Source organism: Scomber japonicus, chromosome 13 (genome assembly GCF_027409825.1).
Source record: "Scomber japonicus isolate fScoJap1 chromosome 13, fScoJap1.pri, whole genome shotgun sequence".
NCBI lineage: Eukaryota > Metazoa > Chordata > Actinopteri > Scombriformes > Scombridae > Scomber > Scomber japonicus.
This window is the reverse complement of record NC_070590.1, coordinates 712825-727824: the sequence shown is the minus strand read 5'-3', so window position 1 is coordinate 727824 and position 15000 is coordinate 712825. Positions and strand designations below refer to the sequence as shown.

The 15000-nt window shown below is 43.6% G+C and overlaps 2 protein-coding genes across 4 annotated transcripts in view; one reads left to right on the top strand and one right to left on the bottom strand.

Moving 5' to 3' along the window:
* Positions 1–5471, bottom strand: part of camk2a (calcium/calmodulin-dependent protein kinase II alpha) — a 26955-nt gene extending 21484 nt beyond the window's left edge. For all 3 annotated transcript variants that reach the window (XM_053332224.1, XM_053332223.1, XM_053332225.1), the window contains exons 1-2: positions 5410–5471; positions 3987–4081 (exon numbers count right to left, since the gene is read on the bottom strand). In XM_053332224.1, coding sequence (XP_053188199.1) covers positions 3987–4081; positions 5410–5471 — 157 coding nt within the window. The remainder of the gene's footprint in view (positions 1–3986; positions 4082–5409) is intronic.
* A 6545-nt stretch (positions 5472–12016) lies between these two features.
* The window catches only part of rps14 (ribosomal protein S14), a 6507-nt gene continuing 3523 nt past the window's right edge, over positions 12017–15000 (top strand). Inside the window, exons 1-3 of the mRNA XM_053332244.1 lie at positions 12017–12064; positions 14239–14390; positions 14476–14637. Of these exons, the coding sequence (XP_053188219.1) occupies positions 14242–14390; positions 14476–14637 (311 nt within the window). The 5' untranslated portion in view covers positions 12017–12064; positions 14239–14241. The remainder of the gene's footprint in view (positions 12065–14238; positions 14391–14475; positions 14638–15000) is intronic.

The window sequence follows — 15000 nt, the reverse complement described above, 5'->3', positions numbered from 1 at the left end:
GACAAAGGACTGACAAAGGGACTAAGGGACTGACGAAGGGACTGACGAAGGGACTGACGAAGGGACTGACGAAGGGACTAAGGGACCGACTAAGGGACTGACAAAGGACTGACGAAGGGACTAAGGGACTGACGAAGAGACTGACTAAGGGACTGAGTAAGGGACTAAGGGACTGACAAAGGCACTAAGGGACTGACTAAGGGACCGACAAAGGACTGACTAAGGAACTAAGGGACTGACGAAGGAACTACGGGACTGACTAACGGACTAAGGGACTGACTAAGGGACTAAGGGACCGACTAAGGGACTGACGAAGGGACTAAGGGTCTGACTAAGGGACTGACGAAGAGACCAACAAAGGACTGGCTAAGAGACCGACTAAGGGACTAAGGGTCTGACGAAGAGACCGACAAAGGGCCTAAGGGACTGACTAAAGGACTGACTAAGGGACCGACAAAGGACTGACTAAGGAACTAAGGGACTGACGAAGGAACTAAGGGACTGACGAAGGAACTAAGGGACTGACTAAGGGACTAAGGTACTAAGGGACTAAGGGACTGACTAAGGGGCTGACTAAGGAACTGACTAAGGGACTAACGAAGGGACTGACTAAGGGACTAAGGTACTAAGGGACTAAGGGATTGACTAAGGGGCTGACTAATGGACTAAGGGACTGACTAATGGACTAAGGGACTGATTATGGGACTGACTAAGGGACTGACTATGGGACTGACTAAGGGACTGACTATGGGACTGACTAAGGGACTGACTATGGGACTGACGAAGAGACTGACTAAGGGACTGACTAAAGGACTAAGGGACTAAGGGACTGACTAAGGGACTGACTATGGGACCGACTAAGGATCTGACTAAGGGACTGATGGAGGGACTCATGAAGTGACTAACAATGGGACCAACTAAGGGACTGATGAAGGGACTATGGGGCTGACTAAGGGACAGACAAAGGGACTGACTATGGGACCAACTAAGGGACTAAGGGACTGACTGAGGACTAACTAAGGGACTGACTAAAGGACCGACTAAGGGACTGACTAAAGGACCAACTAAGGGACCAACTAAGGGACTGACTAAGGGACTGACTATGGGACCGACGAAGGGACTGACGAAGGGACTATGGGGCTGACTAAGGGACAGACAAAGGGACTGACTATGGGACCGACTAAGGGACTGACTATGGGACCAACTAAGGGACTAAGGGACTAAGGACTGACTAAGAGACAGACAAAGGACTGACTAAGGGACTGACTAAGGGACTGACGAAGGGACTGACTAAGGGACCGACAAAGGACTGACTAAGGGACTGACGAAGAGACTGACTAAGGGACTAAGGGACTAATGGACCGACTAAGGATCTGACTAAGGGACTGACTAAGGGACCAACTAAGGAACTAAGGGACTGACTAAAGGACAGACTAAGGGACTGACTAAGGGACTGATGGAGGGACTCATGAAGGGACTAACAATGGGACCGACTAAGGGACTGATGAAGGGACTATGGGGCTGTCTAAGGGACAGACAAAGGGACTGACTATGGGACCAACTAAGGGACAAAGGGACTGACTATGGGACCAACTAAGGGACTAAGGGACTGACTAAGGACTGACTAAGGGACTGACTAAGGGACTGACTATGGGACTGACTAAGGGACTGACTAAAGGACCGACTAAGGAACTGACTAAAGGACCGACTAAGGGACTGACTAAAGGACCGACTAAGGGACTGACTAAGGGACTGACTAAGGGACTGACTAAAGGACCAACTAAGGGACTGACTAAAGGACAGACTAAGGGACTGACTAAGGGACTGACTATGGGACCGTCTAAGGGGCTGACGAAGGGACTATGGGGCTGACTAAGGGACAGACAAAGGGACTGACTATGGGACCGACTAAGGGACTGACTATGGGATCAACTAAGGGACTAAGGGACTAAGGACTGACTAAGAGACAGACAAAGGACTGACTAAGGGACTGACGAAGGGACTGACTAAGGAACCGACAAAGGACTGACTAAGGCACTGACGAAGGGATTGACGATGAGACTGACTAAAGAACTAAGGGACTAATGGACCGACTAAGGATCTGACTAAGGGACTGACTATGGGACCAACTAAGGAACTAAGGGACTGACTAAAGGACAGACTAAGAAACTAAGGGACTGACTAAAGGACAGACTAAGGGACTGACTAAGGGACTGATGGAGGGACTCATGAAGGGACTAACAATGGGACCGACTAAGGGACTGATGAAGGGACTATGGGGCTGACTAAGGGACAGACAAAGGGACTGACTATGGGACCAACTAAGGGACTAAGGGACTGACTAAGGACTGACTAAGGAATCGACAAAGGACTGACTAAGGGACTGACGAAGGGACTGACTAAGGGACTGACAAAGGGACTGACTAAGGAACTGACTATGGGACTGACTATGGGACTGACTATGGATCTGACTAAGGGACTGACTAAAGGACCGACTAAGGGACTGACTAAGGGACTGACTAAGGGACCGACTAAGGGACTGACTATGGGACCAACTAAGGGACTAAGGGACTAAGGACTGACTAAGAGACCGACAAAGGACTGACTAAGGGACTGACGAAGAGACTGACTAAGGGACCGACAAAGGACTGACTAAGGGACTGACTAAGGGACTGACTAAGGGACTGATGGAGGGACTCATGAAGGGACTAACAATGGGACCGACTAAGGGACCAATCAGGATCCGGTAAGGACAGCAGGTACTAATATATGAACACAACATGTTAACGTGTCACGTGTTACGTGTCACATGTTACGTGTCTCATGTTACGTGTCTCATGTCTTGTGTCTCTTGTCTCATGTCACGTGTCTCGTGTCACGTGTCACGTGTCACGTGTCTCGTGTTACGTGTCACATGTTACGTGTCTCGTGTTACGTGTCTCGTGTTACGTGTCACATGTTACGTGTCTCATGTCTTGTGTCTCTTGTCTCGTGTCACGTGTCTCGTGTTACGTGTCTCGTGTTACGTGTCTCATGTTACGTGTCACATGTTACGTGTCTCATGTTTCGTGTCTCGTGTTACGTGTCACATGTTACGTGTCACATGTTACGTGTCTCGTGTTAACGTGTCTCGTGTTAACGTGTTACGTGTCTCGTGTCTCATGTTACGTGTCTCGTGTTACGTGTCTCATGTTACGTGTCTCGTGTCACATGTTACGTGTCTCATGTTACGTGTCTCGTGTTACGTGTCACATGTCTCATGTTAACGTGTCTCGTGTCACATGTTAACGTGTCACATGTTACGTGTTACGTGTCACATGTTAACGTGTCTCATGTTAACGTGTCACATGTTACGTGTCTCATGTTACGTGTCACATGTTACGTGTCTCATGTTACAGTACGTGTCACGTGTTACGTGTCACGTGTTACAGTATGTGTCACGTGTTACGTGTCACATGTTACGTGTCTCATGTTACAGTACGTGTCACGTGTTACGTGTCACGTGTTACGTGTCTCATGTTACGTGTCTCGTGTTACGTGTCACATGTCTCATGTTAACGTGTCTCGTGTCACATGTTAACGTGTCACATGTTACGTGTTACGTGTCACATGTTAACGTGTCTCATGTTAACGTGTCACATGTTACGTGTCTCATGTTACGTGTCACATGTTACGTGTCTCATGTTACAGTACGTGTCACGTGTTACGTGTCTCATGTTACAGTACGTGTCACGTGTTACGTGTCACGTGTTACGTGTCTCGTGTTACGTGTCTCATGTTACGTGTCACATGTTACGTGTCAATGTTACGTGTCTCGTGTTACGTGTCTCATGTTAACGTGTCACATGTTAACGTGTTATGTGTTACGTGTCACATGTTAACGTGTCACGTGTTACGTGTCTCATGTTAACGTGTTATGTGTTACGTGTCTCATGTTACGTGTCTCATGTTTACGTGTCAGTGTTAACACGCGTGTGCGATCTCACCTCTGGCCGACAGTTTCTTGGTGTTGATGATTTTGGCGGCGTACTCCTGACCTGACAGCACCTTCACGCAGCGGCGCACCACCGAAAACGCTCCCCTGGAAACAACAGGAGGAACCAATCAGCAGGAGGCTCTGATACAGTCAGAGTAATGGAGTCATGTTTCCCAGAATTCATTTATTTTGTGAAAATAATTAGCCTATTTTTACCAGATAACAAATTACGTGAAATGTTTTTAATGGTTAGTGATTTCATTGACAACATTTTTAAAAAGCGCCCGTGTTATGATGTCATCGGTGGCCTGATGATGTCATCATGATGAGGTGTGGAGTTAAAAGAGCAGAAAGAAGCTTTAATCAAAGACACCAACCAGCTGCATCGTGGGAAACGTAGTCTCCACTGTGTGTGTGTAAGAGTCAGGTTCTCTTTTTATTACTTTCCTGTTTTAATATGACAGAGCAGCTGCAGGCGGATCAATAAGGATGATTGATACTGATGATTAATGCTGATTTCCTGCTGCTGGGTTTCAGTCGGAGTTTTACAGCGAGTCTGTTTCTTATGAAAGCTGAAATCTGCCACCCACCATCACATTATGTAAGAGACCTGGCATTGTGTGTGTGTGTGTCTGTGTGTGTCTGTGTGTGTGTAGGTGTGTGCGTGCATGTGTGTGTGTGTGTAGGTGTGTGTGTGTGTGTGTGTGCGTGCGTGTAAGTGTGTGTGTGTGTGTGTGTGTGTGTGTGTGGGCGGTGAGTGGGATGAGGTCAGAAAGGTGTTACACTCATCCTCCATCTCATCCATACATCTATCACTAATATATCTTATTAACTATTAATATGTAATATATCTGTAATAATTAATATTAATATGATTAATAGTAAATTACAAACAGGATAAACTAAATACAAACATATAAATTAAAGCAGAAATCAAACATATATACCACATAATATATATATGCACATTAAATTCTGAATAGTTATTTTGCTCTATTGGAACAAATAAATAATAATTACACAGAAAACATAATGAAATTGTCAATTGTAATATTTAAAAATATGACAATAATAAAATAATAATGTATTCCTTTAATTCATTCATCATTATTAATTTCAATTATTTCAATTATTATGAAAACAAACACACATTATATAAATCAAATAATTAATAAGTAATAAATATTAAGGAATGTAAAATAAGTTCAACATTAAATAAAATAAAATGATACGACGACAGACAGAAAGTGACTAAGTTATATTTATAAGAACATTAATAATTATTATAATTGAGTGACTGAATGAGATATTAATACATTAATTCAAAAAAGTGAAGAGACAAAAAAAACTCAATGGAAAGTTAAATGATGATGAAGAGGATGATGATGATGATGATGAGGATGATGAGGACGATGAGGATGATGAATACCTACTTGCCCAGCTCCTCATACAGCTGGTATTCTTCGGTGAAGCGGGTGCAGATGACCGTTGCCATGGTGACCCGGCGGGGCGAGGGTCAGGGGGCTCCCTGTGCGTCTTCCTCAGAGGATGATGATGATGGTGGTGGTGATGATGATGATGATGAAGGCCAAGAGTTAGAGGCGCCTGTCTGTCGGTCTGAAGCAGAGAAGTGAGGAAGAGGAGAAGAAGAAGAAGAGAGATGAAGAGAGAAACTCTGGAGGAGGAAAAGGAGGAGGAAGAGGAGGAGGAGGAGGAGGAGGAGGAAGAAGCAGAGAGATGAAGAGTCTGGAGGAGGAAGAGGAGGAGGAAGGAGATGGAGGGATGATGGAGAGCAGTGAGCAGAGCTGCGACTCTCCGTCTCTCTGAGCTGATCTGTGAGAGAGAGCTGCTCAACCTGCCCGCCCACTCCTCTGTCAGCCAATCACAGGCCAGCACACACACACGCCAGCCCGCCCACTCCTCCAGCAGCCAATCACAGGCCAGAACACACACACACACATACACGCACACACTCACACGCATGGACACGCACACACACACACAGGGTCGCCATGGTAACTGCTGGAAAGTAGAAAGTCTGAGAGAGAAAACTGCAGAAATACTGCAAATACTACTACTGATAATACTTCAAATACTGCAAATACTACTACTGATAGTACTGCAAATACTGCAAATACTACTACTGCAAATACTGCAAATACTACTTCTGATAATACTGCAAATACTGCAATACTACTACTGATAATACTGCAAATACTGCAAATACTACTACTGATAATACTGCAAATACTGCAAATACTACTACTGCAAATACTGCAAATACTACTTCTGATAATACTGCAAATACTGCAATACTACTACTGATAATACTGCAAATACTGCAAATACTACTACTGATAATACTGCAAATACTGCAAATACTACTACTGCAAATACTGCAAATACTACTTCTGATAATACTGCAAATACTGCAATACTACTACTGATAATACTGCAAATACTGCAAATACTACTACTGATAATACTGCAAATACTGCAAATACTACTACTGCAAATACTACTACTGATAATACTGCAAATACTACTACTGATAATACTGCAAATACTGCAAATACTACTACTGATAATACTGCAAATACTACTACTGATAATACTGCAAATACTGCAAATACTACTACTGATAATACTGCAAATACTACTACTGATAATACTGCAAATACTACTACTGATAATACTGCAAATACTACTACTGATAATACTGCAAATACTACTACTGATAATACTGCAAATACTGCAAATACTACTACTGACAATACTGCAAATACTACTGCAGTAATACTGCAAATACTACTACTGGCAATACTTCAAATACTGCAAATACCACTACTGACAATACTGCAAATACTACTACTGAGTATACTGCAAATACTGCAAATACCACTACTAAGAATACTGCAAATACTGCAAATACTACTACTGATAATACTGCAAATACTGCAAATACTACTACTGACAATACTGCAAATACTACTGCAGTAATACTGCAAATACTACTACTGGCAATACTTCAAATACTGCAAATACCACTACTGACAATACTGCAAATACTACTACTGAGAATACTGCAAATACTGCAAATACTACTACTGATAATACTGCAAATACTGCAAATACTACTACTGATAATACTGCAAATACTACTACTGATAATACTGCAAATACTGCAAATACTACTACTGATAATACTGCAAATACTGCAAATACCACTACTGACAATACTGCAAATACTACTACTGAGAATACTGCAAATACTGCAAATACTACTACTGATAATACTGCAAATACTGCAAATACTACTACTGATAATACTGCAAATACTACTACTGATAATACTGCAAATACTGCAAATACTACTACTGATAATACTGCAAATACTGCAAATACTACTACTGATAGTACTGCAAATACTGCAAATACTACTACTGATAGTACTGACAATACTGCAAATACTACTGCAGTAATACTGCAAATACTACTACTGGCAATACTTCAAATACTGCAAATACCACTACTGAGAATACTGCAAATACTGCAAATACTACTTTAGTGCTGCGTTGACACTGTGGATCACAGGATACTGTCGAGCAGGTTGGAAACTTGAACAGTCCTAGACTGGTTCAGGTCCTACTTGGAGGACTCAGTGGAACAGTCCTAGACTGGTTCAGGTCCTACTTGGAGGACTCAGCGGAACAGTCCTAGACTGGTTCAGGTCCTACATGGAGGACTCAGAGGAACAGTCCTAGACTGGTTCAGGTCCTACTTGGAGGACTCAGCGGAACAGTCCTAGACTGGTTCAGGTCCTACATGGAGGACTCAGAGGAACAGTCCTAGACTGGTTCAGGTCCTACTGGAGGACTCAGAGGAACAGTCCTAGACTAGTTCAGGTCCTACTGGAGGACTCAGAGGAACAGTCCTAGACTGGTTCAGGTCCTACTGGAGGACTCAGAGGAACAGTCCTAGACTGGTTCAGGTCCTACATGGAGGACTCAGAGGAACAGTCCTAGACTGGTTCTACTGGAGGACTCAGAGGAACAGTCCTAGACTGGTTCAGGTCCTACTTGGAGGACTCAGAGGAACAGTCCTAGACTGGTTCAGGTCCTACATGGAGGACTCAGAGGAACAGTCCTAGACTGGTTCAGGTCCTACTGGAGGACTCAGAGGAACAGTCCTAGACTGGTTCAGGTCCTACACGGAGGACTCAGAGGAACAGTCCTAGACTGGTTCAGGTCCTACATGGAGGACTCAGAGGAACAGTCCTAGACTGGTTCAGGTCCTACTTGGAGGACTCAGTGGAACAGTCCTAGACTGGTTCAGGTCCTACTTGGAGGACTCAGCGGAACAGTCCTAGACTGGTTCAGGTCCTACATGGAGGACTCAGAGGAACAGTCCTAGACTGGTTCAGGTCCTACTTGGAGGACTCAGTGGAACAGTCCTAGACTGGTTCAGGTCCTACTTGGAGGACTCAGCGGAACAGTCCTAGACTGGTTCAGGTCCTACATGGAGGACTCAGAGGAACAGTCCTAGACTGGTTCAGGTCCTACTGGAGGACTCAGAGGAACAGTCCTAGACTGGTTCAGGTCCTACTGGAGGACTCAGAGGAACAGTCCTAGACTGGTTCAGGTCCTACTGGAGGACTCAGAGGAACAGTCCTCGACTGGTTCAGGTCCTACTGGAGGACTCAGAGGAACAGTCCTAGACTGGTTCAGGTCCTACTTGGAGGACTCAGAGGAACAGTCCTAGACTGGTTCAGGTCCTACTTGCAGGACTCAGAGGAACAGTCCTAGACTGGTTCAGGTCCTACTTGGAGGACTCAGTGGAACAGTCCTAGACTGGTTCAGGTCCTACTGGAGGACTCAGTGGAACAGTCCTAGACTGGTTCAGGTCCTACTTGGAGGACTCAGCGGAACAGTCCTAGACTGGTTCAGGTCCTACTTGGAAGAGCGGAGTTATTTTGTGACCATTGGAAGTTATGAATCTAATCGAGTGGCTATGACATGTGGAGTTCCTCAGGGGTCAGTTCTTGGACCCCTACTGTTCAGTCTATATATGCTGCCCTTGGGTCAGGGGTCAGTTCTTGGACCCCTTCTGTTCAGTCTATATATGCTGCCCTTGGGTCAGGGGTCAGTTCTTGGACCCCTTCTGTTCAGTCTATATATGCTGCCCTTGGGTCAGGGGTCAGGGGTCAGTTCTTGGACCCCTTCTGTTCAGTCTATATATGCTGCCCTTGGGTCAGATTCTGCAGAACTCTAATGTAGACTATCACAGTTATGCAGATGACACACAGATATACCTGGCACTGTCCCCAGATGACTACAGTCCAATACAGTCATTGTGTCACTGTTTAGAGCAAGTAACAAATTGGATGAACCAAAATTTCCTTCAAGTAAATCAGGACAAAACTGAGGTCATTGTTTTTGGCAATAAAGAGAAGAGGATTGCTGTCAGTAAACATCTCGAGTCACTCTCTCTAAAAACTAGGGACCAAGTCCGAAACCTTGGCGTGCTGATAGACTCAGATCTGACCTTCAGCAGTCACATCAAATCAATCACCAAAACAGCCTTCTATCAGCTTAAGAACATATCCAGAGTGAAGGGTTTTATGTCTCAAACAGACCAGGAGAAGTTGATTCATGCTTTCATCTCAAGTAGACTCGACTACTGTAACGGTCTTCTGACTGGACTCCCACAAAAAAGCATTAAACAGCTGCAGCTCATTCAGAACGCTGCAGCTCCAGTTTTAACCAGAACAAAGAGATCAGAGCACATTACTCCAGTTCTAAAGTCTTTACACTGGCTCCCAGTCAGTTCTAAAGTCTTTACACTGGCTCCCAGTCAGTTCTAAAGTCTTTACACTGGCTCCCAGTCAGTTCTAAAGTCTTTACACTGGCTCCCAGTCAGTTCTAAAGTCTTTACACTGGCTCCCAGTCACTTCTAAAGTCTTTACACTGGCTCCCAGTCAGCTCTAAAGTCTTTACACTGGCTCCCAGTCAGCTCTAAAGTCTTTACACTGGCTCCCAGTCAGTTCTAAAGTCTTTACACTGGCTCCCAGTCAGCTCTAAAGTCTTTACACTGGCTCCCAGTCAGTTCTAAAGTCTCTACACTGGCTCCCAGTCAGTTCTAAAGTCTTTACACTGACTCCCAGTCAGTTCTCAAGTCTTTACACTGGCTCCCAGTCAGCTATAGAATAGATTTTAAAGTTCTGCTACTGGTCTACAAATCACTGAATGGTTTAGGTCCAGAATACATGAATGACATGTTAGTAGAATATAAACCCAGTAGAGCTCTGAGATCTACTGACTCAGGTCAGATAGTTGAGCCCAGAGCTCTGAGATCTACTGACTCAGGTCAGATAGTTGAGCCCAGAGTTCAGACTAAACATGATGAAGCAGCTTTTACACAACTGGAACAAACTACCAGCAGAACTGAAATCATTTTTAAATCCAGGTTAAAAACACTTCTCTTCTCCTGAGCTTATGATTGAGCTCTTTTAAAGCACTTTACATTTTAATCTTTCATTTGCACTCTATGTCCTTTTAATTATTTTAAAGCTAATCATTATTTTATGCTGCAATCTTATATTTAATGCTCTATTCTAGCATTTTATTTCTCTCTTTCTATTTTTCTGTACTTTGTTTATATTTTGTTTAATTATTAGTGTGTGTGTGTGTGTGTGTGTGTTAAATGCTTGTTTGATGTAAAGCACATTGAGTTACCACTGTGTGTGAAATGCTCTTTATAAATAAAGCTTACGGATAATACTGCAAATACTACCTCTACTGTTACTACTACTGCTGTTATAAATACTAGTTCTACTGGTACTGCATATACTACTACTGCTGTTAGTACTATGCCTGATACTAACACTGCTACTGCTTCAAATGTTGTGTAGTACTACTACTAGTACTACTAGTAGTACAACTTCAACTAGAATTACATCTACGACTGATGCAAATATTATTACTACTGCTAAAGTTACAGGTAATAAATAGTAACACTACTGATTCTATTAGTGGTACTTTTACTGTAATACTGCAGTACTTTTACTGTAATACTGCATACTACATCACTATAATACTGCAGTACTTTTACTGTAATACTGCATACTACATCACTATAATACTGCAGTACTTTTACTGTAATACTGCATACTACATCACTATAATACTGCAGTACTTTTACTGTAATACTGCATACTACATCACTATAATACTGCAGTACTTTTACTGTAATACTGCATACTACATCACTATAATACTGCAGTACTTTTACTGTAATACTGCATACTACATCACTATAATACTGCAGTACTTTTACTGTAATACTACATACTACATCACTATAATACTGCAGTACTTTTACTATAATACTGAAGTACTTTTACTGTAATACTGCATACTACATCACTATAATACTGCAGTACTTTTACTGTAATACTGCATACTACACCACTATAATACTGCAGTGCTTTTACTGTAATACTGCATACTACATCACTATAATACTGCAGTACTTTTACTGTAATACTGCATACTACATCACTATAATACTACAGTACTTTTACTGTAATACTGCATACTACATCACTATAATACTGCAGTACTTTTACTGTAATACTGCATACTACATCACTATAATACTGCAGTACTTTTACTGTAATACTACATACTACATCACTATAATACTGCAGTACTTTTACTATAATACTGAAGTACTTTTACTGTAATACTGCATACTACATCACTATAATACTGCAGTACTTTTACTGTAATACTGCATACTACACCACTATAATACTGCAGTACTTTTACTGTAATACTGCATACTACATCACTATAATACTGCAGTACTTTTACTGTAATACTGCATACTACATCACTATAATACTGCAGTACTTTTACTGTATTTTACTGTATTTTGTACTTTAATGTAATAATAATACATTTGAATGTATACATCCGGTGACCACGTGGCGGCAGCAGCTCGTTCCCGCGCTGGCTCCCCTCAACTTTGGCCCCGGAAGCGGAAGTTCTTTCCTTTCTTGTTCCCACAGCGGATAGAGACACAGAGGTGAGAAGCTCCGCGTTGAATCCGACATTAATCTGTTTTATTTTCCTCCATCTGCTGCTCTAACTTCTCTGCTCTGACTCTCTGCTCATCATCGGGTTCGTTTCACATCAAATTATTCTGCTGTGAGATTTTAAACTTTAGTTTTTTGTGGTTTTAGTGTCTGAGTCAAACAGCCGCAGCACGTCGCCATCTTAGCTCCTCGCGCTGACTTCACGCCGACAAAATAAACTCATTAAACAATTTTATTCTTTATTATAAAACGTGAAAATGTTTGTTTTAATGTTTATCTGACGTTAACGTGACGCAACAGGTGAGAAACGTGCAGGTGAGGGTTAGTGTTAGTGTCGGAGCTAACAGGCTAACCCGCTAGCATGTGTGAGTGCGTGTGGGTGTGTGTGTGACGATCATTTTTGCATCGATCATTTTGATCAGATCTGGATCGACAACAGCCGTGTGACTGTGTGTGAAGCTGCTGTTGGTTGTTAGTGTGTAAATCAGACTGATCTCAGGTCAGTTAGCTGCTGTGTTTAGCTTCTGCGCTGCTGAATCAACCATGTGACCTGCTAAACGCTACTGCTTCCATTATCGGACACGTTAAAGTTACTGTTAAACTTCAAAATAAAGTAACTGATTAAAGTTGTGCTGTTGGTTTGTTAGTGAAGAGCTGCTGCAGGCTGGTAGAAGCTTAAGATTTGTAGTTGTGTGAATCATAGTTAATTTCAGATGTGTTAAAGTTTATATTAAATTAATTGATCAGCCTGTGATGTCATCAGATGTTCAGGTTAACTGTGATTGATGCTGACTTGTGATTGGTTGTCAGAGTTAATCAGCTGATTGTTGAGGTTATTAAAGGTCTGATTCTTTAAAGTTAAATCAGATTTATTTAATATTTAATGTTTAATAGAAACTAAAGTAACTTTATATAAAGTTAATAGTTAAACTGATCAGTAGAAACTCTCTGATCATGTTACTGAAGTTTTATCTCTTGTCTCTTCTTTACCTTCCTCTCTTTATCAACATGTACTCTCCTTCCTTTCCTCTCCTATTTCTGGCCTCTTTTGCTCTTTACCCCTTTAACTTCTCTTCTCTCCTTTTTCCTCTTCTTCCCCTCTCCTCCTAATCTCTTCTATCTCCTCCTCTTCCTCCTCCTTTCTTATCTTCACCTCTTTACCCTTTTTCTCATGTGTCTAACCTTTTCCTAACATCTTCTTGATCTACCTCTCCTCCTCTCCTTTATTTACAAATGCTCCTCTCCTTTATCTACCTCTCTCCTCCTCTACTCTCTCCCTCTCTCCTCCTCTACTCTCTCCCTCTCTCCTCCTCTACTCTCTCCCTCTCTCCTCCTCTACTCTCCCTCTCTCCTCCTCTACTCTCTCCTCCTCTACTCTCCCTCTCTCCTCCTCTACTCTCTCTCTCTCCTCCTCTACTCTCTCTCTCTCCTCCTCTACTCTCTCCCTCTCCTCCTCTTCTCTCTCCCTCTCTCTCCTCCTCTACTCTCTCCCTCTCCTCCTCTACTCTCTCCCTCTCTCCTCCTCTACTCTCCCTCTCTCCTCCTCTACTCTCTCTCTCTCCTCCTCTACTCTCTCTCTCTCCTCCTCTACTCTCTCCCTCTCTCCTCTACTCTCTCCCTCTCTCCTCTTCTCTCTCCCTCTCTCTCCTCCTCTACTCTCTCCCTCTCCTCCTCTACTCTCTCCCTCTCTCTCCTCCTCTACTCTCTCCCTCTCCTCCTCTACTCTCTCCCTCTCTCCTCCTCATGTATCTAATCGCTTCTCCTCCTTTCCTTATCATCTTCTCTTTATCTCCTCTCCTAATTCTTTTCTTTCACTCTTTACCCTCTCCTCTCTTCCTCCTCCTTTCCTTTCTTCATCTTATTCCTACCTCCCCCTCTTGATCTACCTCTCCTCCTCGCCTGTATTTACAAATGCTCCTCTCCTCCTTTATCTACCTCTATTTATTCTCTCCTCCTCTACTCTCTCTCACTCCCTCTCCTCCTCTACTCTCTCTCCTCCTCATGTATCTAATCACTTCTCCTTTCTGTATCTTCTTCCCACCTCCTCTTCCTTCCTCATCTTCCCTTATTTATCTCCTCCTCCTCTCTTCTTCCTGTTGTAATATATCTACCATCTCCTCCTCATGTATCTAACCTCCTCTCTCCTCTCTCTCTCCTCCTGCAGACGATGGCTCCTCGTAAAGGAAAGGAGAAGAAGGAGGAGCAGGTGATCAGTTTGGGTCCTCAGGTCGCTGAAGGAGAAAATGTTTTTGGCGTTTGTCACATTTTCGCCTCTTTCAACGACACCTTCGTCCACGTCACCGATCTGTCCGGGAAGTAAGTCTCCTCCCTCCGCTCGTCTGCTCGTCTGTCATCTGCTCTGTGATTGGTCCTTAACCCCCTTCTTCCTGTCCGTTTCCAGGGAGACGATCTGCCGTGTGACCGGCGGGATGAAGGTGAAGGCCGACAGAGACGAGTCTTCTCCGTACGCCGCCATGTTGGCCGCGCAGGACGTCGCTCAGCGCTGCAAAGAGCTCGGCATCACGGCGCTGCACATCAAGCTGAGAGCTACCGGAGGCAACAGGTAACCAATACTCACCCATCACCCATCAATACTCACCCCTCACCCATCCATACTCACCCATCACCCATCACTGATCCATACTCACCCCCCTCACCCCTCAATACTCACCCCTCACCCCTCAATACTCACCCCTCACCCATCCATACTCACCCATCACTGACCAATACTCACCCATCTATACTCACCCCTCACCCATCAATAATCACCCCTCACCCATCCATACTCACCCATCTATACTCACCCCTCACCCATCAATAATCACCCCTCACCCCCCTCACCCATCTATACTCACCCCTCACCCATCAATAATCACCCCTCACCCCCCTCACCCATCTATACTCACCCCTCACTACTCACCCATCT